The sequence below is a fragment of the Neltuma alba genome, unplaced genomic scaffold (genome assembly GCF_004799145.2).
Source record: "Neltuma alba isolate B1F8T4 unplaced genomic scaffold, ASM479914v2 tig00011343_pilon, whole genome shotgun sequence".
NCBI lineage: Eukaryota > Viridiplantae > Streptophyta > Magnoliopsida > Fabales > Fabaceae > Neltuma > Neltuma alba.
Window position 1 is genome coordinate 101,044 of NW_021636044.1, and position 26,376 is coordinate 127,419.

At 33.5% G+C, this 26,376-nt stretch overlaps 2 protein-coding genes across 3 annotated transcripts; one reads left to right on the forward strand and one right to left on the reverse strand.

The window, feature by feature from the left end:
* On the forward strand, positions 1-10,933 carry LOC114712315 (D-amino acid dehydrogenase). Of its 2 annotated transcripts, none has more exons than XM_028896834.1 (9): positions 1-466; positions 955-1,104; positions 3,899-4,113; positions 4,258-4,328; positions 4,440-4,602; positions 6,963-7,152; positions 7,926-8,084; positions 8,252-8,340; positions 10,869-10,933. In XM_028896834.1, exons 1-9 carry the CDS (start codon positions 130-132, stop codon positions 10,887-10,889), a joined length of 1,395 nt encoding a protein of 464 aa, XP_028752667.1. In that variant the 5' UTR covers positions 1-129; the 3' UTR covers positions 10,890-10,933. The 2 variants fall into 2 exon arrangements, with proteins under 2 accessions (XP_028752667.1, XP_028752666.1); XM_028896833.1 differs by lacking the exon at positions 10,869-10,933 and adding an exon at positions 8,526-8,913.
* LOC114712312 (linoleate 9S-lipoxygenase 5-like) lies at positions 9,328-17,865 on the reverse strand. The gene is made up of 9 exons (XM_028896831.1): positions 17,627-17,865; positions 16,147-16,439; positions 14,956-15,187; positions 14,009-14,356; positions 13,599-13,684; positions 13,222-13,311; positions 11,718-12,022; positions 10,853-11,116; positions 9,328-10,633 (listed from the first exon to the last, which is right to left on the reverse strand). The coding sequence occupies exons 1-9, from the start codon at positions 17,847-17,849 to the stop codon at positions 9,862-9,864; spliced, it is 2,613 nt and encodes an 870-aa protein (XP_028752664.1). The 5' UTR covers positions 17,850-17,865; the 3' UTR covers positions 9,328-9,861.
* Between the last annotated feature and the right edge of the window lie 8,511 nt (positions 17,866-26,376).

Sequence of the window (26,376 nt, forward strand, 5' to 3'; positions counted from 1 at the left end):
CAGACTGGAAGGAGGAGCTTGTGATGGTCAAACTTTCGTATCTCATTGCAAGCTAGCGCCAAAGTTTGAAACTTCAGAACGTCACAGTTCAGGCTCATAGTAGAGGGGAGACAGTAGCAGAGGAAGACAATGGCTCTAGCTTCAACATTTTACCCAAACACTATTCATACGCATAATAACAACACTCTCTTATTGCGTACCACACGCTATTATGGTTCGGCCTCGAATTCGATCTTGTTTGGCTCAGAACTTCTCCCAAGATCCTTTTTCTTGTCCGCGGCAAAACCACGCACCAATCGATTATCTGAAATCAGACCCATCTCTGCATCTCACGAAACTTTTGATGTTGTGGTAATCGGAGCTGGAATCATCGGGTTGACTATCGCCCGCCAGTTGCTGATCGAGTCGGACCTATCGGTCGCCGTAGTTGATAAGGCCGTTCCTTGTTCCGGTGCAACTGGCGCAGGTGATAAGATGCCTCCTCCATCTTCTCTGTTCTTCATGTTTCATTTGCAGCAGTAGAGTTTGGATTAGTTGCAGTTTTGATATTTAATATTTGTTGAATGGACCTTTAGTTTATTTTTGGGTGCTATCCATTTCTCCAGTGTATTCTACGTGTCATCTTTTGATTGCAGATCAAGAAACTTGACCCACTTCTTTTCCCTATTATACATAGGAATTTCGCGTTGTAGTTTTTAGATTGAGGTTTGTTGAATTAATTTAGCATCATTGACCTAGGAAAAAAAAACAAAGGAGAGCTAGTGTGACTAGTTTCTCTATGTGATATGAGTATATGACTTAGTTCTGAAATCTTCATTTTTTTCAGTAACGGCGGACGCCATATTGATATGCGGTCAATTCTTTTTGTTGGGCCCAAATAAGTTGAGCATTTTCTGAACTCCAATTGACTGTAAGATTTCTTTTCTTTTCTTTTGGAATATGTACCGCGTTTAGGGCAGGGATATCTGTGGATGGTGCCCAAAACACCAGGGAGTGGAAAGTGGGATCTTGCACTGAGAAGCTGCAGACTGTGGAATGTGTTGGCAGAAAGCCTACAGAAGCAAGGCTTGAATCCTTTGGAGGAATTAGGTTGGAAAAAGACTGGTATGACAGATTTGGATCCTTATTCCCCAAATGTCTCTGTTTTTGTCTCATTTTGAAGGGAGTTAATTCAATGGTTTCAATATCTGAAGCTGCAGATGGAGTGGCATTTGCAATGACGCGAGTTCTTGACAAATTTTTGTCCATCTGTCTAATTTAAATTATAATTATAGAGGCCAGCTAATTTATATAATATGAAACTGTATTATGATTTAAGAACGAAAGATTTCTTGTTTATCATTCACATTCCTTATTATTTCGGTTTGTATTAAAGGGGTACAAAGTATTAAGAAACTTCGATATTGTTTCAAAGTGTATATTTTGAACTTGTAAAGCCATGACCAGGAACTCTTTGGTCTTTTTAGCGGGTTTATGTGCTGTCCTTAAACCTTAAAAGATTGCTTCTATTGATTTGACATTGTGCTTAAATGTTCCACTCGAATCATGAGTTTTATTTTTCAGTGCTACTTGGCAATATTCAAAGGTGAGAGTTGACTCAGCGAACATCATTTGGGCAACCAATAACACACGACAATAATGTGATAGGACCCACTCTCCAAATGCTGATAAATAAGGAAAATATAACCACCGAACGAAACAGACACGGGGAAATCCTGAGATTTTGATTAATAAAGTACTGGAAAAATGAACCAGCTTACAAAATAAGAATCGATGCTGGTTCAACTCAAAATCCTAATCCCCTAACAGCTTACAAATCAAAATACAGAAATAACAACCAAGCCTCAGCAAGGTCCTCACTGGTGTTCGAGAGACCAGTCCCCTCCTAGAGTCAACACTCTCCAAAATTACAATCCTCGTACCCCCCAAAATTACCGTAGAGTCAAAATATAAGCAGCAGCAATAAAAGGACAAAAAATAGCCCTGAAGTTAGACCAAGTCTATCGCCACTCTACAGTTTCATTTATCTGACCTTGTTGTCCCTTTGACTTTCCTTTTATAGGTCTGTTTAAAACCAGCGGCTATATCATAATGCCAGAGTCTTTAACATGCGACTCTCTTTTTGCTCTATCCCTTAAGACTCCCTCAATTGTGCCAACAGCTTCGATTGAATTTCCATGACAAGAAATCTTCAAACCAACACTAAAACCAAGCTGTTGTAATCACCATATTAGAACTCCACATTAGCAGCTCCAAAATTAAAAAATACATCCTTGCTAGATTTTTCAGCCACGTCTTAGGTTCTGAAACAGCTACCTTTAAATTCACATAATCAACTCAGATCACAAATACAAACAATAATTCCTTCTGAAACAAAATCTTACCTCTTACACAACTGATGATATTTTTTTTTTTGGAGCAAATCTTACACAACTGATGATGAAGTATAAGAATACAACCTCTTTCTAACCTCTGAAAAATTTGAAGGGGCCCCTTAGGCATTGATCTTCTCCACATCAGACCCTTGTCAAAGTGCACTTCTTTAGGCCGCCTTTGTGCCAGTCCAACATTGTCCCCCAACACTCATGGGCATGAATGCCAAGATGGCATTACCTGTTGGCTTCTTTGGCTGCCGTTGAAGCTGGTTTTTGTGGCTTTTGCCATGAATATTATTGGAGGATTCTGCTTGCCTTGGATGGCTGAAATTATACCCCAAAGTCACAAAAGTTAGATCAGTTATTGAAGAAGTTATTTGCCCTCCGATTGCACCCAACATTGATGAAGATATTCTAGACCTTATTAGATGTGAAAGTCATCACTAGGCTTTTACCTAATAGTCATAGCTTTTGGTTCTATGGTTCCTTAGCATGATATAAGTGCTTATTCTACCAAGTGATTATGATTATGATTTTTGCCACCCCTATTCTCCTAACTTCAGTAAATTTTTAGCATAAAGTAAGGATACACTTATACTGTCTTCCCATGTTTCAAGGTCAAAGGATTTTCATATGAGGGTTTCATTTGGAGATTAAACTGATTCCTTCGCTTCCATATACATTTTATGCTCTTCGATTGATTTTTTTTTTTTTTTTAATAGCAGACCTAAATAGTTTTGGGTACACCTATTTTGAGAGCAAGGTGCAAGGGTGGCAATGGGATTTGAGGGCAACAGACAACTCAGACATCTGGTTGCACTTCGAAGTTGCCGTCTCATGATGAGATACCCCCATAGTTATACTTTATGTACAAGTTCAGCTTATAAATTAAACTGAAAAAGTCATGTATCTTTTCGAGAAAAGAACTTTTGATGTCTTTTAATATTTCTTGAATGACAAAGTGAAAGGCGTATTTATGTGCTCTATTTTGGTGCCTTCATAAGACAAATCTTAGTATTCCTATAATTGAATAATTTTCTTTTATCCGAAAATAGCTATGCAAAGAAAGATTTGAATTTTATTAACAAAAGTGATACTTATGTTCCTAGACAAAAATATTGCCTCTGATTAATCAAATGGATTGATCAATCAATTGTATTACTGCAGTAAATGGAAACAATTGATTTGCTTTTTGCTACATACTGTTGCATTTTGAATTTGAATTGTGGTCAATAAATTTGCATGTTGATTCTGAGCTCGAAGGGAAATCTCGAAATGGAGAATGCTGATTATAATTTATAATTTTAGAATTTTTAGCAGACTAAAATTATACAGGCTTTGTTTACTGTTCTCCATTCACTGGTGTGAGTCAGTCGTGTGACTGTGTCTGATCTTCCCTGATGTGCCCAAGTGGTAATAATATTCAGGAGCAGGAGGCATTGATATTCTTAATGTGGAAAATTAAACTCTTTTCTCTGTAACAATAAGGCTGAGGCTGATATGATATGGCTTCTGATCTGTAGGAAGCCTCTTAGTTGGCAGAACTCAGGCAGAGTCAGATATGGTGAAAAAGAGGGTTAAACAGCTCACTGAGGCTGGATTGAAAGCAGAGTATTTGTGTAGCAGTGATCTATTCAACAGGGAACCTGCTCTGTTGGTGGATGAAGACAGTGCAGCCGCCTTTCTACCTGATGACTGTCAATTGGATGCTCATCGTACTGTTGCATATATTGAGAAGGTTATTATTATCACTTTAATTATAGATATTTATATATATACTTTCAAGTCCTTAACATTATTTTGTTTCATCCAACATACCCATACCTAGTTACCGTGTCACTTCATAGCACAGACTTGGTCACAAAGTCATGTTGATATGTAGGCTAACAAGCATTTTGCATTAAAAGGACGATATGCAGAGTTCTACAATGAGCCTGTGAAATGCTTAATCAGGTTTATTTTTTCATTTAGGTTTTAAGTTTGATTTATTTCTCTTTCACTATAGTGGAAATAAATGGAACATGTACTTTTTTGGGTCAATGCTATGTTTCAATATGTGTTCAGAGGGGCCAGCAAAGGAGAGGTGGAAGCTGTCGAGACTATCAAAAGGACATTGTATAGCAAGAAGGCTATTATAGTTGCGACTGGATGTTGGACTGGTTCTGTGATGCATGATTTGGTTAGAAACTGGGGAATGCAGTTAAATATTCCTGTAAGGCCCAGAAAGGTGAGTATATATGTATCACGAACTAATGCTAATGATAGGTTCCTTTATTCTTTTTCCATTTACGCTGCAATTTAGTACCTTTTTTGTGAAAAAAAGTTGACGTCATGCCAGTTGATAGTGAAAACTTTCGAACATGGAAAATCCCCTTCCAACAAGTTGTAATAAGATAGGGGAGCTTTGAAAACCATGTGATGATATACTTGAGCACATTGTATTACTGCCATGCTAATGTTCTTGAAATTCCATACTATTGCGTTGATTTTTTTTTCAATTCAAAAGTGTAAGTTCCTTAAATATTTGTTGTACGTTATTTTCCACTTAACAACAACTTCTGCTTTTCAGATGAAATGGATCTTGATATGACATTAAAACCTCTGTAACCAAGTGGTCAAGGGTCTGATCTTTGCCACTCGCTAATGTAGCAAGAGAAAAAAATTTCACTACATATTTTGTTGGGAGTTTTGATTCATTCTATCGTTAATTTTTTTTCTAATTAGTTAAATTCATACCTATGAAAAGTTTTACGCTCATGCTATTTTTTGTGAGTGATTGTGATAGTTGACTTTCAATGTTTTCTTTCTTTAAAATGTGTCAGAGAAAGGAAGAGAGTAGGTAAGGGGAAGAGAAGGGCGGGAAAAATTAATTTGCAGTCCCTCTCTTATGCATGGTTCTATTGGACGAAATATTTGTATCACAGAAACTTAGTTTTTGACCTCACTTCTTGCATGCTAATTGCATTGTAGCAGTTTCTTTTGTTGGCCAAATTATTTTTCGGTCAATGATGTCACCAATCATAATCTTTTGGTTAATGATATGTTGGAAAAGTTTGTTGTTGCGATCTATGTGGCCAACTCCATTTAATCAGCAAGGCTTGTTATTGTTGCCGCTTGGTGCATTTTGGTTGTGGGAAGAAAAACATGTTTAATGTGGTACAGAAAAGAGCACCGCAAAATGACAAATATATTATTGCTTTGGTTTCGGAATTGGAAAAAGAACATATAATCATTAATGTTCTCAACCATCTTTTAAAAATATTATTTTAGTTATTCTTATTTTTTGTTATTATTTTTGTTATTGAAAGATGATTTTTTTTTAAAGAAGTGTGATAATTTAGTTACACTTTTATTCTTTGAATGTTTCTTGAAATAATAAATATATCAACAATATCCAATGATAATAAAAGTGTAACTAAATTTAGAGAATCACACTTTAAAAATAAATTCAATAATCTTTAAATGAGAAAAAAAATTAAAGTAATTTTGTATTTGTTATTTTTGGCCTTTTTTGGGCATTACATTAAACATATTTTTTCTTTCACACGACCAAATTGTAGTAAGTGGGAATTGACCCCCAACTGACATGGCAGATTACATACTAAAGTTTTGTAATCAAAATTCTGAGACGTCAACTAGAATTAGACTCCTCTGAACGGCCAAGAACCCTAATCTTGCTGCCGTCAGACCCTCTCTTGGAACCTTGACAGATAATTGAATTTCTGGAACAGTTTGCACATTTTGTAGCAGGTCCCAGTTTCCCTCCTGCTAAACCTCCAATCATATCTTCCATAATTCTCTTCTATTGAACTCTCTACTAATTGCTTCCCAGACTTCTCTCTCTAGAATTTTCCCCTCGCGTCTCTATTATTTTCCCTTAAAGACTGAATTTCTTCCCATAATGCTTATTCTCTCTTTTTGAGATAATTTACAGCCTCTACTTATTGTACATTGGATAAAATGATCAAAACTTCATGATATGTTGGGGGGAAAAACTTTGTAATGAAATATTCAAATTATATGTGTATCTCTGTCCTATAAAATTTATTGTATTAGTTAAAAAGTAAATTTTAATACAAAGAAAAGTAATACTCACAAGCTGGAGAATAAGATATTGCTCACTAGTAAAAGCGAGAAGATAATCCTAACGTGTAATTAGAGATATTTGTTACATTTGATTTGAGGGGGCATCCTTGCTTATTGTTCCAGATATGTTTATCTAAGGAGCTCTTCCGTTTTGATCTCAAGTATTTCTTTTATCTTGACGGACTGCTGAATATTGATATCTAAGATAACTGATTGTGTTATTCTTGTGGAAAAAATTGTCTCTAGCTTTTTGTTATTTTCTTGATTTTCAGTGATTGAATTTGACGCCAAGGAATGCTGGGTGGCGTTGAATCAAGATCACTCTAGTTTGTCCCGTGGGAAACAAGAAACTTTTTGACATTGATTTTATTTGTGTGAAGATAATGGTGCGATTTCTTGAGTAAATTCCTTTATAAAGCAAGATATGATTCAAACTGATTTATCTTTTGGTTGATTGACTAATTATTACATTCCTTTAATTCTTTTTTTATTCTTGTGAAGGGTCACTTGCTTGTGCTAGAGAATTTCCATTCCCTACAATTGAATCATGGTCTGATGGAGGCAGGTTACGTTGATCATCAAACTGCATCTTCACCACCTATGGTTTCAGGGTTGGAAGGATATGATCATGGGCGAACCTTATCTGTTTCAATGACGGCAACTGTTGATGCAATGGGGAATGTTCTTTTGGGTAAATACGTATAGCCTGCATAATTGTCCCCAATGGGGATTATATATGGTTAGTTTGTGTGGACAATATATAATGTTGATATTTTTTTTTTTGGAGCTGAAGTTGGTAATTGCATGTTAAGTGTTCGCTATCGTGACTGCATGTTACTGATATTAAAAATGAAGGCTCTTTCTTTGAAGAGGGTTTTCTAAATAACATGCAATTATGGTGGGTTTATTTAATGAAGTTGTCATGTTATTCATAGATATATTCGTAAAACAGACCTCCCAGTTGAGTTATAAATTATTCTATTTATTGGAACATGCTTGCTGCCTTCGTTATGTTTACCATTCAGTGTAATCTCACCCTTTATTGAGAAAATAATTTGAATGCATGAGGTGCTCCTAATTTGGGTAAACATGAGGTGAAATAAGAAGAGAAGGAAAAGAGAGAAAAGCTACGTGATTTTTACCTTGTTTTATAGTTGTGTATGATGTGAAAATATTATATGCTTAGAAAGAACTATATTAAATGGTCATGTGATCATGATGCCTTTAGTATATCTTCAGCTAACTCATTGGGAAATGTTTTTTGATTGAAGTTATCTTCCATTCCGACTTCATTGGAAGTTTTATTATTATTCAACGTCTTCCTACTCATAAATCAATTTCATGAGATAGATTAATACTGGCAATGGCCGTGGATGCATATGCTTTGCTTTTTGGGTTTTTCATTTTAAGTTTTAACACCATTTTTGTTATTTGCGGGTGACAACCAAAATACCAACCATCAAGGAAGTAGCCGAGAATTTGTTGGGTTCAGCACTGATTTGGATGAGTCCATTGTCAATCACATATGGAAACGAGCTGGAGATTTCTTTCCCACATTAAAAACACTTTCCCTTTCAGATCTCAGTGCAAGTAGAAATGTCAGAGTTGGATTACGACCCTACAGTGAGTTCTAGTTTTTCTTTCAATTGTCTTGCGGTTGAATCTTCATTTTGTTAGCTTTTAGAAGTTCTTTGCATATATTTTTTATTTGAAAAAAGGAGAAGTTATCTGCATGTATTTTCCTCGCTGCTTGGGAAGTGTCTGACTTAATACAAATTTTTCCACGTCAGTGCCTGACGGGAAGCCAGTGATTGGGCCTGTGCCTGGCTTGTCTAACTTGTTCCTTGCTGCTGGGCATGAAGGGGAAGGGCTTTCGATGGTGAGTTTGCAAAGACTCTTCTTATTAATTAAATTAATGGACTTTGAAAATCAGCGTTGATTGTCTATTTGAAAATGGTAGTGAGCATGCGTTTACTCTTTACAATAATGTAGAAAATAAAAATGCTTTCTTTTTTGGCTAGAAAGGGATTGAAAGATCTTTTCTAATTTTGGAGTAATTTCCAGGCCTTAGGGACTGCTGAAATGGTCACTGATATGGTGTTGGGTCGTCCTACAAAAGTTGATGATGGACCTTTTTGTGTGCATCGGTGCTGTTGATGAAATGCATGCTGCTAAGAAGAATTGTTATTCTTGCATTTGAAAAAGATCTTGGTTATGCTTTAGCATCATCAAGACATGGGGTCATCTTGTAACTTCCTGAAATGACTGATTTTTAGGTATGATGATATTATGTTGTAATAAATAAAAGAAGTTAGTTGGAGGTCAGAGGGGTTAATTAGGAGAGATGACCGTTTGTAGCTAATGGCTATAAATAAGTGGCCTAGGGACTAGCTGTAATCGGGCTTTTGGTTCATGGAAATGTGATTCCCCTGCTTCTCTTTCTCTGATCTCACTCTTTTCTCTCTTGTTTCTCTCTTCTTCCTTCTCTTTCCCTCTCTTCTGTCCCTTTCTATCTCCTTCCTCTTCATTATTCTATATCATATGATATCCCTTATTAATTTTCCTTTTGTAATCCCTTCCACTTTCTTTAAATTTTGTTTTAATTGTAGCCATAATTCTTGTTTTCCTTTTTACGTCAACATACTATTTTTTAGGGAGAATTAAAAACCAAATTCACAAATTCTTTTTTGCTAGAGACCTCTAATGGTAATACTCATTGTTCCACATATAAATTTGTGTTGTTTAAGCGATAAATATCTTTTTAGTTGTAAATTTGCATTACGTGAATGGTAATACTCGTAGTTCAACTGGTGGATTTGCTTTATGTGAGCGGTAAATTTAAGGGCCTTCTTAATTAATTTGTGAATTTGGCCCTTCCTTACAATTCTTCCTATTTTTTATTGTTTTTATCCTATGAAATGAATTGCCGAAGTGGTGGTTACTTCAAAAAGTAAATAATTTATCTTCTCTTGTGATAGGCAGTAATTCATCTGATTCTTTGATTCCGTTTTCTATTTTGACATAGCTATTCTGCTTATGCTGCTGTGTCCATTTCCAGCTGTTCCTATGGTGACTATCAGAGTCTATAACAAATGACTTCCCCTTTCACCAACTCTTTATGATTTATGAGACAAAATCAAGCATATACTGCTACTAGGGTTGTGTGATTTGAAGTTTCTGCTGCCAAGGGTTCTTGCTGGGTGTAAATTTTATGAAATAAGGAAAAGAAAAATGGGAAGTACCATACAAGATGGCAAGAGTCAGTCATACTATCCTTGGTTACTTCTTTTGGGCATCTTGCATTTCCCAATTCCTTTTATTGCTTTTTCTGGCCTTTAGTCAACGAGGCACAATTGTTATTCTACAGAAATTTACAAATAAATTTAAAAAAGACAGTCAGCTAAATTGATATGCTGTTAGGTATCCCTCTTCCCGTGACTCCTTTTGATCCAGAACTTGTTGTATTAGGGTACAAGAGATTGTATGTCATTTTCGCTGGGCCACGTCTGTTCCGTAGCCTGGCGTCATTATTTCTACTTAAGATCCTTGTCTGAATCTTTTTTAATTCTTCACCGAATTGTGCAAATCTCTTTCGAACCTCATCGTTGTCTATCCACTCAGGAGAGGGTTGGCAACCCAAGTACACTTCATCACAAGCGTGTTGTGAGAGAACTTCTACTAATGCTACAGCCAAACTCATTTCAAATCTTCCAGGCAACATCTTGAGGAAAAATTTATCTGGGTCCTTGAGAAACTCTCCAAACTCGTGTGTCCCTTCATCAGGAATAAATTGTCTACATAGTGTTGGACGACCTGGTGGGTAACCAGAGTACACATATTGCCCATAGTTAAGCGATGCATGCACAGCTGAAGCAATCCAAATGAGTGTTGTCAATGCTTCAACCAGGTTTGGGAGAGTAGTCATTCGTATCCACCAAGTTTCGTTGCGCTTATCACCATGACCAACATTTTGAATCTCTGTCCACCACGCCTGGAGTTCGATATCAGACTTAACAGCATCATCGTCTTTGTAGAAGAACGAGCAGAAGTCCTTGACCCATTGTTTGATAGCAACCCATATTTCAAGTCCATCAGTGGCGTAGGGATAATCCTCCAAGAGAAATTGAATCCCGGCGGGGTTGTTCACATCTGGGTCTTCTATGGCCAAACCCCTGAAAAGCCACAACCAGAACCTAAGATGCCCAGTGAAACTCCAGACTTTGTAATTGGAAGAGTAAACTAACAATTTACTATCCGAGCTTTTAGAAACATTTAACTTAGTCTTGAAAAATTAGTGTATCATGGATGATTAATTCGTATAGTTGAAAAGTGAAATTAGATAGGTGTAATACTCAGACTTTGCCTTTCTTGTTAATGAAGGTGCAATTTACCTTTTGAGTAGATCAGCAGGAAGGCCTTGTTCAGTGAACCTCCACTCTTTGTAGAGCTCAGATGACATTTCCATGGAGATTTCCCCGGAAAGTAATATTTTCTCAAGAATCCCTTCTGCATCTATAAGTATACATCTTGCTAAAGCATTTATGTGAATGGTGTCTCTGAAATGAGGGTTCAAGATCCGATGGATTGGATGCATAACACTTAGCTGTCTTCTGGTGGCAATGATAAATGGTTCAACAACTGCGTGGGTATGCAACCTGCAAAATACTTCATTGCAGAGAACTTAATAGTAGAACAATCATCATTAATATTATTTATTGATATATTATATCATGTGCATGCAGAAGTTATGAGAAAACTAGAATTTTTGGGAGTAGGGTGGTTGTTTGCTGCCAAAGAACCGCTCAGTCCTCTCCTTTATTTTATTAGCTTGTTATTTGCATTGCTTCTGAATTACTGACTTTATACAATAAGAGTTAGTATCTGTAATCTCTTGGGCGTTCACCTTTTCATCGGAAGAATCTTTTATAATGAGACACATTTCCACGTGCGTTCCAAGAGTTTGACGGGTGAGTCACACTATTCATGGTTTGTGAATATTGCTCTTACAGTAAATTTTATGTTTTACATTGATAAAACCCTGTTTGATTTCAATACTTTTGTGAAATGCGTGTGATGTTTAACATGCGAAACCTCAATATACGTAACAACTTAATGCATGTTTTCTTTCTCTCTTCCCCCCCCCCCAGGGGGGGCTTCTTCACTGAATCACCAATGGTCTTGGTGGAAGCAGGTAACTATTTCCACTAAAATCATGGTTTTAAACCAAACATGCTTCATAGAAGATGTTGAGCTTACCAATGGCTGATGAGTTGATGGTAAAGATTGTCATTGGCAGCAACATGGGCTTTAGCAAGCTGCCAGAGAGCAGCTTCCGCTCCTCCTTCTGCTGGAAGAAAGACTCTCTGCTCTTCATTTCCATTTCCCAGAGGAAATGAAGGCAGGCTGAGTTCTATTGCTAATGGCTTCAACATGCCGTCATTCCTCAATAACAGCAATGTCCTTGATGCATAGGCGCACACTTCATTTGTGTTGATTCTGTCTAAGAATGGAATCAGATAGTCATGGTGGTCCAGTATGAGTATTCTCCCCTCCTGCAGTGCCTGACACACAATCATTCAATCAATATATTGTGTTAAACTATATTATTATGAAAGAATGAAGCTCTTTATGTGATTTTGTATAACATACTCTTTTCGGTCTTAAATTTAGGAGTTACATAATTTATTTGTAGAAATTAAGAAAGTTGGTTAAGTTAATTTTTCATGTAAATATATGTTGGTATTCTTAAAATATCATCTTTAATAATTTACATTGAAAACTATCCTTGTTGATGAAAACCCCTTACGCTATGTTTATGTTTGGTACGGGATTTTTGGAGGGGAGGGGAGTGGAGTTGCTCCCCTCCCCTTGTTTGGCTGGTGTAATTTTTTAGGAGGGGAGGGGCTCCTCGTTTGGTTAAGATGTTTTTTAAAGAGGGGATGGATTCTTCTCCCCTCCCCTCCAAAAGTAGGGTTTTTTGGAGGGGAGATGAGAGATAATATTTCAATTCCTTATATACCCTTTTGATTTGTTAACCTCTAATCAGTCATAAACATTTCTACATAAGAGTTTTTTTGAGCATCTAACAAGAGGTTATTAAGATAATTGTCTCCAAAATTATTGAGCATTTGTAAACTTTTTTTTTTCTCTTCTTCTAATTCCAAGAGGTTGTTGGTATTTTCTTTCACCTTCAAGGTCTTTTCTCTGATTGAAATCTATCACTCGTGACTTTTTATCTTGATATTCTATAAGTGTGTGACTATGTCTTGTAAATCAAAATTGGTGAATTGTATTATATATATAGTTATATCTTAACAAAATAAAAAAAGTGAGAAAATTCATTTAAATTTTATGAGGCTAAAATAGTCAATTTTTATTAGAACAAAATAAGGTAATATTAAAATTACTCCCTCCCCTCCCCTCCAATCAATCCAAACAGGAGATCATTAAAATCCCTCCCCTCCCTTCCCCCTCCCTCCCCTCCCCTTTGTAGCTACCCTCCCCTTTCCTTCCCTCCCCTTCCCTTGATTAAAATCCCTCCCCTCCCCTTCCCTCCATCGAGCCAAACACAGCGTTAGTGTATGTAATCAACAGGGATTGTTTGGGAAAAAAGTTATAAATTTGGGAGATAAAATGAATCAAGTTTTTACATTTAAAATCAGAATAAATCACTTGACTAGTTCTTACATTTAAGACTGGAGGGAGTATAATTATTTTATAGCTGTAAATATTCTGAATTATGAAAGATTGCATTACGTACCTGGAGTAATGTCAGGCCTTCAAGGTTGTGTTCTATGTGCGTGGATTCTATTGAACTGACCACTCCATTTTTGCTTTGAGGTGGGAATCTCTGAAAAGTTGGGATGAAATATTTCCTTACATCATTAAATAAAATAAGAACATTAAATTGCAATTAAAATTTGTTACAAGTGATCACGTCCTTCTGAATTTAACAATAATGTTTAATAGCTGAACTTGTAAAACTTTTCTTTCCTGAATTTAAAAATTAATTTTAAAATTAGCATTTTTATTTAACCCACATTTCCCAAAAAAAATTTAGTTTAATAATATTAGAAGTATTTCTCTATAAAGTACAATCGTGGCATCATAACATGGAAAAGAGAGAAGAAAAATTACCTTCAAGCGCTGGATTCTCAATGGGTGAATTCCTGCAACCATCTGTCTTGCAAATTCCATATCATCCATCCAAGCCCATTCATTTTCTAAAAATTACACACACACACACACACGCACCCATTAGACTAGCTTATAATATAATTTACTAAAACTCAAAAATGCCATCAAAATTATGAATTATCATTGATCTTTTTTTTTTAAAAAAAAAAGGGAGGTGGGCTTCACTTGCTTGAGATTCAAGCATTATTGGACTCAATTGAGAGTAGTTCACCTTAATGCATTTTCATATGCATCTTTTAGGACTCCAACAGAAAACTTCTTACTTAATTTGACTATAGCCTCTTCCACTAAAACTAACGCTTGTGAATTAAATTTAATATTCTATAAGTGATGATAAGTGAGATTATTACCAGATATTATTTGAGGAAGAGGATAATGCACAGGACTCTTCTGGGAAGCATGGCGAGTGATTGCATTGGCAAGCTGAGGCACAAGAGTATTCTTTATTGTGTCTTTGAAACTTCCTTCAACTTTGCGATCTCTATTGGGAGAGAAAAGGTTTAGTATCTCTTGGAATGATTGAAATTCATCATCTGAATCTTCCTCAAGTAGTAACTTCAATTCTGGAATCACAAAGTAAACAAAAGCTTGGACTGCTTTTGATTGCAACTCTTTAAGTTTCTTGGGGCTGCATCTTTCATCTGCAGGAACATATATACTCCAAAGCATTGATTCTGGTCTGCTCTCACTTGACATGCCTATCATTCATATCAAGTTTTAGCTAGGCCAATTAGAATAGAAATACTAGCTAGTAGTGTATAAATTTTGATCTGTTATTCTTCTGTCACATGCATTATTTGTTGAGTTAAGTGAAATGATACTCCCTCTGGTTTCTAATACAGGAACTAGATGCTGATTTACAAATATTAAGAAAGTTAGATAAATTAGTTATTTTGTTAAAAATGTATGATGGTTTGTTTTTCTAAAATGCCCTATTTAATCATTTGCATTAAAAATATCCTGTGAGCGAATTGCTTTCTTAATATATGCAATTAACATAAATAGTTGGGAGAAAATTATAAATTTGAGAGGCTAAGTGGATTGATGTTTTATATTTAAGATTAAAATAAATTTCCTAATTAACTAGTGACCACATATTTAGGATCGGAAGGAATATTATTTTAAAAGTTTGGTTGAATAATGCAGCATGATAATATAAAGGTGAAGAATCAAATAAAAATGTATCAAAACGGATTAAAAAAAATCTAACAGAAAATTAAACTAGAGCCTTCAAATCTTATAAAAAGAGATATCAAGTTAAAATCAAAAGGGAAGAAACTAATTAATAATGACATACTTGATGAAGCAGGTTGTCGTCCAGTTCTGAGTCTGCGAGGATAAGGATGCCACCTGGAACGACCCAACACTGGTCTAGGGTTTTGAGGATCACCAAGATCATTGTACACTTCATATTCATATATCCTGTCCCATTCCTTTCTCTCTCCTGATTCTCCATTCCCTCTCATCCTTTCGCTTTCTTCCTTCCTCAGCTCAATCAATCCTCTTGGTGTTTCTCTTGGAATATAACACTATCTCCACAGCATACACATGATTGTTATGTAATTGTATTGGAGAGGATCTTTGAAGGAGAATTCCACAAAATAAGCTTGAAATTACTAAACCTTAAATTAAGTATGTTAACAACACTTTAATAGGTTTTGACAATACTGGGCTTGTAAATAATAACACTTGTTTTTAAAAAAAAATTCCTATTCGGAATTTATAGTAATTTCAAATTTCTTTTTATGGGATTTTTTCGTCCTTTAAAGTAATTTATAATAAAAAGTGTGTCTGAGAGAGAGGGATACCGGATTGGATTGGAATTTTTCCAACCCATCAAGAGACAAGCCAAGCTTAGCCTCTTGCCCGCTTATGACTTATAGGCTGACTCATATTACCACTTCAAGTAAGCCTTGCTCATGTGAGATTTACATGTATCTTATCTCCTAACTTTATTCCTTTAAGTATTTCGGGTGATTCAAATTCATTCTTTAATAGATAACAAAATTGATAGATGATAGAGAACAAGAATAAACTAAATGAATTACAGACTTCTCATGTATTAAAAAAATGACTTACCTCGGGTTTTATTGTTGTTAAGGAAGCTTTCTATATAACTTACTCTTTGTTTTAGAGTAATATCTAAATATTCTGAAAAATAAAGAGAAAATAAATATGTATAACTATAGCATGAATCAAGAACTTTGTCAACATAAACGCAAGCTTCTGTTTCATTTTCAAAATTTATTTGCTCAACCTCTCCTCCAAGTGTAAATCACACATTATCAAGCCCTCAGTTTTTCTAAATGATGCTATACTCTTGAATGAATCATGTGACGTAAGTTAACAGTAGATCAAAAGATAGTTATTATTACTTGTTAATAAGGAACCTTTTAATGCTTGTGATATTTTTGATATTTAGTTATTTATGTTCTTTAAAAGAAAAAGAAAAACAGTGGATCAAAATGATGGGTGATCTGAAACTTACAGTGTTGGAGAAGAAAACGCGATGAGATTTGGTGTTCTTGAAAGGGTATATCCAAGAATTACAAAGGAAGTGAATAATCTGGTTGCTTGGAGTTTCAATGGAGGCATGTTGAAGATAGAATCTGTTCTTCTTGTGTTGGTTCTGTATCAGAAAGGCCAACGGAGTCCCAAAGTTTAAGTCCACACGTATTCTTATTCTGTATGTTATTAGGGTTTCTGTTTCTGTGCCTTCGTTTTTCTTCCTCTTTCCACCTTTTAAATGTGCCACGTCACTCAGCTTCCCTTTGCCTGTCTCTGTTCAATGCAATTCATTCAGTTAATTAAATAATTAATTAATTTAACAGTTTATCAAATTTAAAAACCATTAATTAATTAAACAATTCGTATAGAAGTTCAATAAAATCAAATATGTGCGCCTTACAAATCTTTTGGAAGACATCTAGTCAAATATAAAATTTAGACAAGGGATTTACTTTGATTTTAAATATAAGGCTACAATTCATTTTACCTCATAAAGTTATAATTTTTTTCCAAAAATATATATCCTATTCATTGCACATATTACATAAGGAGGTTCCCAAGAGTAGTTCTAAAACACATGATCAAAGAAAGAAGTTTAAGGAAACTCAAATACACCTTGTAAATAAATAAATAAACTAATTTTTTAATATTAATAAATTAGTTATCTGGTTCTTATATTATAAACAAGAAATAATAATCAATTAATTTGAATAGATATATTCTTGGATTACAAATTTTCCATTCATTGGACCACTTTGTCTGCAATGCTAACTTTGGCACATGTTTTAGTTGGCAATGTATATAGAGAGCTCATGAAATTATGAGCATGAGAAAATCTTCTAATCAATAGAAAATATTAAAAAAAAAAACATTTGGGAAGTTGGGGCATTAGAAATCTCTTGCCCTCCTGGTTACACACATATATATATATTGCAGAACTTGTGTTAACATACTCTTTATGCTTCTTAGCGTAGGAGTTAATTAACTAATTTAAATAGTTGAGTATATTAGTTAAATTAGTTAATATAATATACTCTTTCTAAAACACCCTAAGGTATTGTTTGGTATAAGGAAAATGGAGGAGAGGAGAGGGGAAGAAAAATTTTAACGAGCTCTATTTAAAAAATTAGAAAAGTAGAGTTTTGAAATTTTAATACAAAGAAAAAGTAATATAAAAGACCGATAAAAATTAATTAAAAGCTTTTAACCCAATTTTTTTATTTTTTAAATCGAACTTGTTAAAATTTTCCCTCCCCTCCCCTCCTCTTGATTTTCCTCATACCAAATAGATCCTAAATATCTTTCTTAATTTTCTCCTTTCTTCTCCTAGTTGATTATAGTTGAGGGAGTATTAAGGTTAATCTGAGAAAACAATTTGATAAACATATGAAATAGGTCTTACACATTATCTCCCTAATTAGGTCTTATATTAAAGACTAGAGGAGTACTAAGGAGCTTACTTGGATCAATTTCAGTGCCACTATAAATCTGAACAGAAGCCGATTTTGCTGCTGCTGCTGCTGATTGGCCTTCATTCTGGACCGCTACTACGAACGTTCCCTTCAGAATGATTGGTTTCTGATGACGAGGATGATGAGCAGAAACATCACTACGTTTTCGTGACAAACGAGTTGAAATCATACGTTTCAAGCGCACTGATGCTCTACCTGAACTCTCTGCCATTTTTTGGTTTTGTCAATGTTTGTCTCTGCTCTCCTTCTCCTCAACATTCAAATGTATGCAGTGATTGGTTTATATCAGCCATGGATATGATGCTAGTTCAAGTGTTGCTGCATATATTTATACACACACACATATGGGTCGTAATTAATGTGAGAGCTTTCATTACCTTGTTTTGTTTGCTTTGCATCTGATACTTCGCTTGCCTTGTGGTTTTGATCTTCTCTTGTATATTGCAATATGCTTACCCCTTATAATTAACTAAATTGCACAAGGTGAAACTAAGAAAGAAATAAAGTAATCCCTCTGGTCTTATTTATACGCTTTAAATTTGTGAACAGATATAGTTCATTTTATAATTTTCAATTTGGATTTGTTTTAATATTTAATGTATTTTTTTAATTTTACTGTTAATTATTTATTCTCTCTTTGTCATAATCTCTCTTATCATATTTCTCCATATATTCTCTTTCATTCTTTTTTTCATTTATTATAAAGGCATATTTAAACATAAAAAATATATTTCTAACCTATTAATTACTTTTAGCTAATTTTAATTAATTATTCATTATCTGTAAATTAGTTATTTAAAACTTATAATAAAGATTGGAGGGACTATTAAAAATCTTGAATTTTTGTCAATATCTTGTCTTTTGAACCAATCTCCGCGAGCTAATATACCTATGATATACTACCTCAAGTCCTTGATATAATAAGAATTAGATAACTGATTTACAAATATTAAAAAAATTAGTTAAATTAGTTATTTGTAATAAATTAAAGTTGTCTTCCTTAAAATATTATTATTGATCATATGCATTAGGATGAAAACTCTTCAATATACAATCACTATGGGAACTATTTTGAGAAAAAATGAATAAATATGAGTAACAAAATGAATTAAAATATTATATTTAAAACTAAATTGAATTTTTAACTAATTCTTATATTTAATATTGGAGGTATATGTTAATCCCTCCGTCCTTTTTTATAAGTAACATTAGATGTCATTATGTAGATTAAAAAGTTAGTTAAAATTGATTAAAGATAATAAATGGGTAGAATTTGAAAAAAAATTTCTTCAAAATACTCTTATTTATGGGAGAGATAGTACCAAAAAGAGAATAAAAAATATTATAATAAAAAATTATGAAAGAGAGAAATGTGTGAAGGGGAGAGATGATAGTTTGAAAAATTAGATGATAAATATATTGAGTATTAAAATAAATAATTAGTGGGAACAAAATAAAAAATTTGCTATAAAAATTTAAGATGACCTACAAACGTTGTTTATATTTAGAGACAAGAAGGATATAATAGTTGTTGCTTATAAAAAAAAAAAGAGAGGAAGGAAGTAATCACTCCATTCACTTTTAAAACTAAGACCTAGATAATTTATATATAAAAATTTTAAGAATTTAATTAATTTGGTTATTTATATTAAATATGTGTGAGTTTTCTTAAAAATATTTTTTAATCATTTGTGTTTAAAACTACTCTTTTCTAGGGTACCTTCTAGATTTTTTTTTGTTTGTGTCCATTTTTTAAGACCTTTTGATAGTTTCAACAATAAGTATTAAATATTTTTTTCATATATATATATATATATCTATATTTAATAAGGATAGTGAGAAAAAGTAGAAATTAATATTATGTTGAGATTTAATTAGTATAGTTAATAAAGGGAATGTTTGATTCACTCCAAAAGAGGGTATTTTTAGAAGTCATTTAAATTTTAGAGTAAAATACTCTAATCTTTCTTATATTTTGTATTAATTACATGGCCCTCTCTTCTATTTTAAAAATATACATTTAAATCCAAACTGTTAACTCCATTAAGAATACTTTTAAAAGATGCTTTTTTAATTAAAATTTATGTTGAAATACTTTTTGTTTATTAATTTACCCTTCATAATAATAAATTTCTAAATTAATTTAAAGCTTTTAATTGTTTTTATTACTGTGTGTGAGAATTAGTTGTAAGTCCTTTATCTCATTAATAAAAATGTTTTTAGTATTTGCAAGCAATATAAGATTGTTTAAAAAAAGAATCATAAATTTGTGAATAAAATAGATTGGGATTTTTAATTTATAATCAAAATAAACATCTCAACTAACTCCTCGACATGGAAGGGAGTACTTGATTATCATTTTATTCCTTCATAATGTAATGGAGTTTGAATAATAATATACTACTCCCTTTGTTTTTTTTTTTTAAAGAAACAATTAATTCAATGATGTTGATGAAAATATTCGTTAAAATTTATTTAAAACAGTAAATACATAAAAATTAGAAATTTCTTCTTGTGCAATGCACATATTAGAATATTTGATTAGATTTTAAATTTTAATCAATGTTCACTTCTTATAGGAGTATAATTTTTTTATTCATTCAAATAAGATTTGAATTAGGTATGCAAAATTTAGGGACAACATATAGAAATTTAAAATTATTTATTTATTTATCCATTTAGGCCCCTAATTGACATACTATTTAATTATGATACTTTCTATTTAATTCAATATATTCAAATCCCAATTAAGATATTATTCAAATTCAAAATTAATTATTAGTTTCTTCAGTTGAGCCTCCAATTGAAAATCCATTTACTAATAATGTTCTCATTTAATTCAATACATCTAAATTTTAATCAAAGTATTATTCAAATCTCGTTAATTAAATATATTCAAATATCATAATCTCATACTTGACCAGTTTTTAAACGAATCGGGTATTTCAAATTTTCAAGAATATAGTTGATTATTGTAACTTTTTTCCTTAAAAAAAAAAACTCAATATTTATGGGAGAAGAAAGAGTATAAGGGAGAGAAAAAAAGAAATGATTGAAATAAAAAGAATTGTGGAAGAGAAAGAATTTGTGGTTATGGAGAAACTACCTTCAATTTTCACTACAAAAAAATATGTATTTTGTAGCGGTTAAAATAAGACATTTCTAGTGGTTTTAACCACAACAAATAACATTTGTAGCGGTTACAAAAACTGTTAGAAAATCAAGTGCAAGAAAAAATTTCTAGCGGTTATTGCAACCGCTACACAGTATGGTTAAAACATCAGAAACTTTCTAGCGGTTAATTAACCACTAGAAAAATATAGTAGTAGGAGACGAAATTTCTAGCGGATAGAAACCGCTGGAAAAAGCAAAAAAATTTGTAGCGGTTATATAACCGCCAGAAAGTTCTGAACCAAATCAAATTTTTCTGGGAAATTAAATTTTTGAATTGGAACTGACTCAGCAACCATATCTGGCCGTTCCCCATATAGTTGCCAAAATACGTACTCTTGCGGGAAGGGCTTAAAGATCAAATGTTCTCTAACAATATCTCTGGGATGCTACTTCTTGAAATTACATTTAGGACCTGGACACTGAATCTTACCATTTACAGCAGCATTGGCAAAAGCAAAATCTAAGAAATAGCTTAGACCAGCTAGGTATTGCGGAGACGACCGGTGTAAGTTGATCCATGACCGGTCCATCACTAATATTGCTCAAATTTCGTGAACATATGACATAGGAAACTCAAAGAGAAGTTAAAATGAATTTCAGTTGGAGTGTTTTAGCTTATAAAGGAGGCTGCCAATGGTTATGTAACGATTAATTTTTTGTAGCGGTTATTAACCGTTAGAAATTTTTAGCGGTTTCAACGAATAGAAATTTTCGTAGCGGTTCATAACCGCTAGAAAATTCGTGCCATGATGAAATCTGAATGTGACAACGGTTATACAATTTCTAGCGGTTTAGAACCGCTACAAATTTTCTTATTTTCTAGCGGTTATAAACCGCTAGAAACTCGAGGAGGAAAATTTGAATTTGACTTGAATTTTCTAGCGGTTAAATAATATAATATTTTTAAAAAGTAAATATTTCAAAAGTATTTTAAATACTCCACAATAAATTATTAACATTTTTAGTATAATGTATTAATTAATACTTGATATAAACAAAATTATTAACAAATTATTAATATTTATAAATATTTATTAAATTAATAAATTCTATGATTTGTTAAATGTTAAAATACATATTTCAAGAATAAATTTTAATGTTAAAAGAATATATGTTTAACATGTTTATATAGTAATTAATAAATTACAGAAATATTTTAATTATACAAATAAATAATTAATAAATTTAATTAATAAATTAATAAATAATTATAGAAATATTTAAATTATAGAAATAAATTGTAGAAATATTTTAATTAATTAACATGTTTAACATACTTAATAAATTTTAATGTTTATATAGTAATAAATTAATAAATATTTTAATGTTAATTAATACTTGACATAAATAAAATTATAGAAATAAATAATTAAAGTAAACAAATAAACATAAAATTTAAATAAATATCTAAATAGAATATAAAATCATAAAATCAAAATTCAAATAAAATCATATACAATGAAAATAGGGGAAATCAGGGGTAAGGGGTAGAAGCAGCATCATCGTGATCGTCCTCCGCTGGATCCTCCTGCTGATGGTGGGCAGGCTGCTGAACGTGCAGGGGCTAGACTGGCTAATGGGGGGCAGGGGTGGGACTGGTGGTAGACATATGTCGGGGATCTCAGGAATCGAGATGTTTGAAGCCATACTGATCATCACATCACGCATAGCCGTAGCAGCTGCCTTGAACTGGTCAAGCTGTAACTGGAATTGAGCATCACGCTCCTGCAACTGACAATCACGCTCCTGCAATTGACGATCACGCTCCCTGATCCTGGCCTCCACCCTGGCCTCGATGCTGGCCTCCAACTCTTGTCTGAGCTCCTCTCGCAACTCCTCTGAAGATGAGGAACCTAGCCGCTTCGCTCCCGCGCTTGCCCGAGAGCTCCCCGCAATATATGAAGGGACAGTACCACCTGAGCAGGGCAACCTAGTTAGTGTAGGTCCAAGTCCGAGCCCCTAACTCGACCAGGGTGCTACGCCCGGCCACAACCCGCTAAAAGTGAGGCGGTGGGATCCAAGGCAGACCCCTGAGACTCACGCAGCTCGGTATCGACTTGAGTCATCCATGCCTATCAAAATTAATATAAAGAGGCTAATTAGTATGAAATGATATTTATACTGTGATATTATATTAATATTTAACTCATTACTTACCGCTATCTCCTCAACCTCATCCGACGCACGCCCATCTCGAGGTCTATACAAAATCGGCCACATCTCGCCATAAGTGGGCGTGTATCCCCGCTCCTGCTGCGTCTTTTCCCTCTGTAAATGAAATGAAAGAAATAATTAGTTACAAATTAAATACATATACATATTTAACAAATTTATTTCAAGTACTCACAATCTCGTCATAGGTGATCGCAAAGCTCCTGGATCCAGCCCTATGACGTATCGTCTGATGCCTGACACTCCCAGCATTTCTCGCGAAAAGAGCCTGAAGGAAAATGGAAAAAAATTAAATTAAATTAGTCAAATTGGACAAAAAATAAAGAAATTATAATTAATACAATATTATCATACCATCTGGTCAGCTGACATCCTAAAATAGACGTAACTGGACCAGTCTTGCTCCAGGACTCCACCAGGTACATCTGCCGGTATCTCCTGCAGGGGCCTCGTCCCGTCACCTTTCTTCTCCCTTCACAGGTCGGCCCTCCTGTTCTTCCATGCCACCCCAAGCCTCTTGATCGTGTCGGCCCTCAACTCCTCCCCCAGTATAAATTTACTCTGTGATTAAAATAATAAATTAAGTAAATAACAAATTATAAACAAAACAATTAAGCAATTTCAATAAAAAAATATTTTACTCAACTGATTTAAAATTATTATAAGTAATAAATTAATGAAATCAATAACAAATTATTTTCAAACAATAAAGTAATTTAAATAAAATATATATATATTCGTTCAACTACTTTAAAAATATAAATAACAAATAAATTAAATAAATAAAAATTACAATCAAACAATTAAATAATTTGAAAACAAAATATATAATCATTTATTTAAATTAAAAATTATAAATAATAATTTTATATTACTTTCATCATTTCCCAACCTTGCTGTTTCTTCTCTAAGGTGATCTTCTTCCAGTCCTGCACGTAGATGGGGAACAGCGTCCACTGCTGACCAAGGAGGCGCATGTACTTGTACAATTGGCCACCTTTCTTCGTCGGTTGGCCCAACTCATTGAGCAGCACAACCACCCGTCCGCTCGTCATCATAGACAACTCTTTGGCTGTCAGCCTCCTATAGGACCTGTTCCCCTCAGAGTCTACAAAATTTAATTAAGAAATAAATTATATATCAATGAATTAAAACAATTTCTATATAAATTAAATAGTTGTCAAATTTAAAAAAGTTAAATAAATACTTACCCTCAAATTTCACCTCAAAACCGGCCTGACGTCTGGGAGCAGGACGCTGCTCAGCATGGGGATTCTCATTCCCCTGAACCTGCTCCTCCTCCTCCTCCTCCTCAGCAGCATCAGCATCAGCATCAGCATGGGGTTGTTCATCTCCAGTAAAATGAGCCTCCTCAGTTCGCTCGATATCGTCCTGCTCCACAAAGCTGAGGAGATTCTCCTCGTTGAGATCATAGTCATGAATGCTGGGGAATGGCTCACCAGCATCATGACCACCATCACGATGATCCTCACTGGGTCCTACCCTCTCAGGATCAACTGGCGTCTTCCCTGGCCGACGACTCATCCTAATAACAACAAATAGTAATTATTTATAAATAAAATAAAAAGAGAAATTATTTATAAACAAAAATAAAATAAATTAAATTAAAAAATAAGAATAGAAATTATTTATAAATAAATTACTATTTCTACTTGAAAATAGGGATCTGCAACTGAATCCAAACTCGGATATGTTTTGTGGAGAGAATTCGGCAGAACTTTGCTTTACGAACGAACGAAACAGTGAAAATGACCGTGGGGGGTATATATAGATAGCGAATTTCTCGCAGTTTTACCCAAACCGCCAGAAATTTCTAGCGGTTATCGCTAAAACTGCTAGAAAAGTCTAACCGTTGGCCGCCGCATTTAGGGCACCTTGGGAAATATACAAATTTTCTAGCGGTTTCTGAGTTAACCGCTAGACATTTCTAGCAGTTTTGGCGACAATCGCTAGAAACTGCTAACGGTTATTAAAACCACCTCGGGAAAATTAAATATTTTCTAGCGATTTTCGACAAAACTGCTAGAAAAGTGTATGATTTACTAGCGGTTCACCAAACCACTAGAAAATTGGACGACTCTTTGCATTCTCTAGCGGTGTGGTCACCCAAACCGCTAGAAAATAAACAATAGAATTTTGGCGCCAAGTTCGCGCCAAAACCCGGGAAGAGTTTTGGTTGTGATTTTCTAGTGGTTGGCATATAACTGCTAGAAAATTGTGGGCCCCACAGTCTTTATGGTCAAAGCGATGCTAATTTCTAGCGGTTTGTTGTAAAACCGCTAGAAATATGTAAATTTGTAGCGGTTTTGTTTGAATCGCTAGAAATGTTCCGCTGCTAACTTGCTATTTTCTTGTAGTGTTTCTACAAATGGGTGCTTTGGTCTTTTAACAGCATTCACAAGTTCTTAATTAAGAATTCATCAAAAATATGGGTCTAAATTAAATTTTAGTATTTTAAAACAAATATTTTTGTTAGTATTGACAAATGTTGCATGTGATTAATTTCAATTTTTGGAATAGTGTATTAGTGTTACCATTACTTAAGAAGATTTATATATTTTTTTATTAATGTTATTCAATGACCAAAAAAAAAATTCAATCTGAATAGTTACTCCCTTCGTCTCTTATTATAAGATCTAATTTTTAAAATGGGTCTGTTCCTTTTTATAAAATCATCTTTGAGTTTGGATGGATCTATCTTTTTTAATAAAATCCTCTTTGAGTTTATCTGATTATTTAATATATTATTATCTATTTTATCCCTAATTTAATACATTTAATACATTCTCTTTCTTCGTTTATTTCACTATTATTCTCTCACATTTACCCATTTATATATAAGGGTATATTTGAAAAAAAAATACCTTTGCTACATATTAATTACTTTTAACTAATTTTAATTATTTTATTAAACTACATAATTTAGTTAAAAGTATCTTATAATAAGAGACGGAGGGACTACCTTCTTTCATTTATTATTATTATTTTTCCATTTCATTAAAAACACAAGGCCAAGTAACCTGATTTCTTCTTGAATTATGATATCACGCATTACTCTTTATTAATTGTAAAATATTTATTAATTTAAGCCAATACTTATTAGGAGATATTAAGTTGGTTATTTATAATAATAAGTGTTGTTATTCCTAAAATATCTAATTAAGAATATTGGCTAAAACTTCATTATTAGAAGGATTATTGGAAAAAAATGTATAAATATAAGATAGAAAATGGATTGGGTCTTATAATTAGGACCAAATAAAAAGTAAATTAGGTCTTATAATAAGGACCGGGGAGTATATATTGGCCGGAAATTGGAGGAGTACGTGTGAGGCATTCTTGGCACGTGCGTAGGATGGTGGTGCTACCAG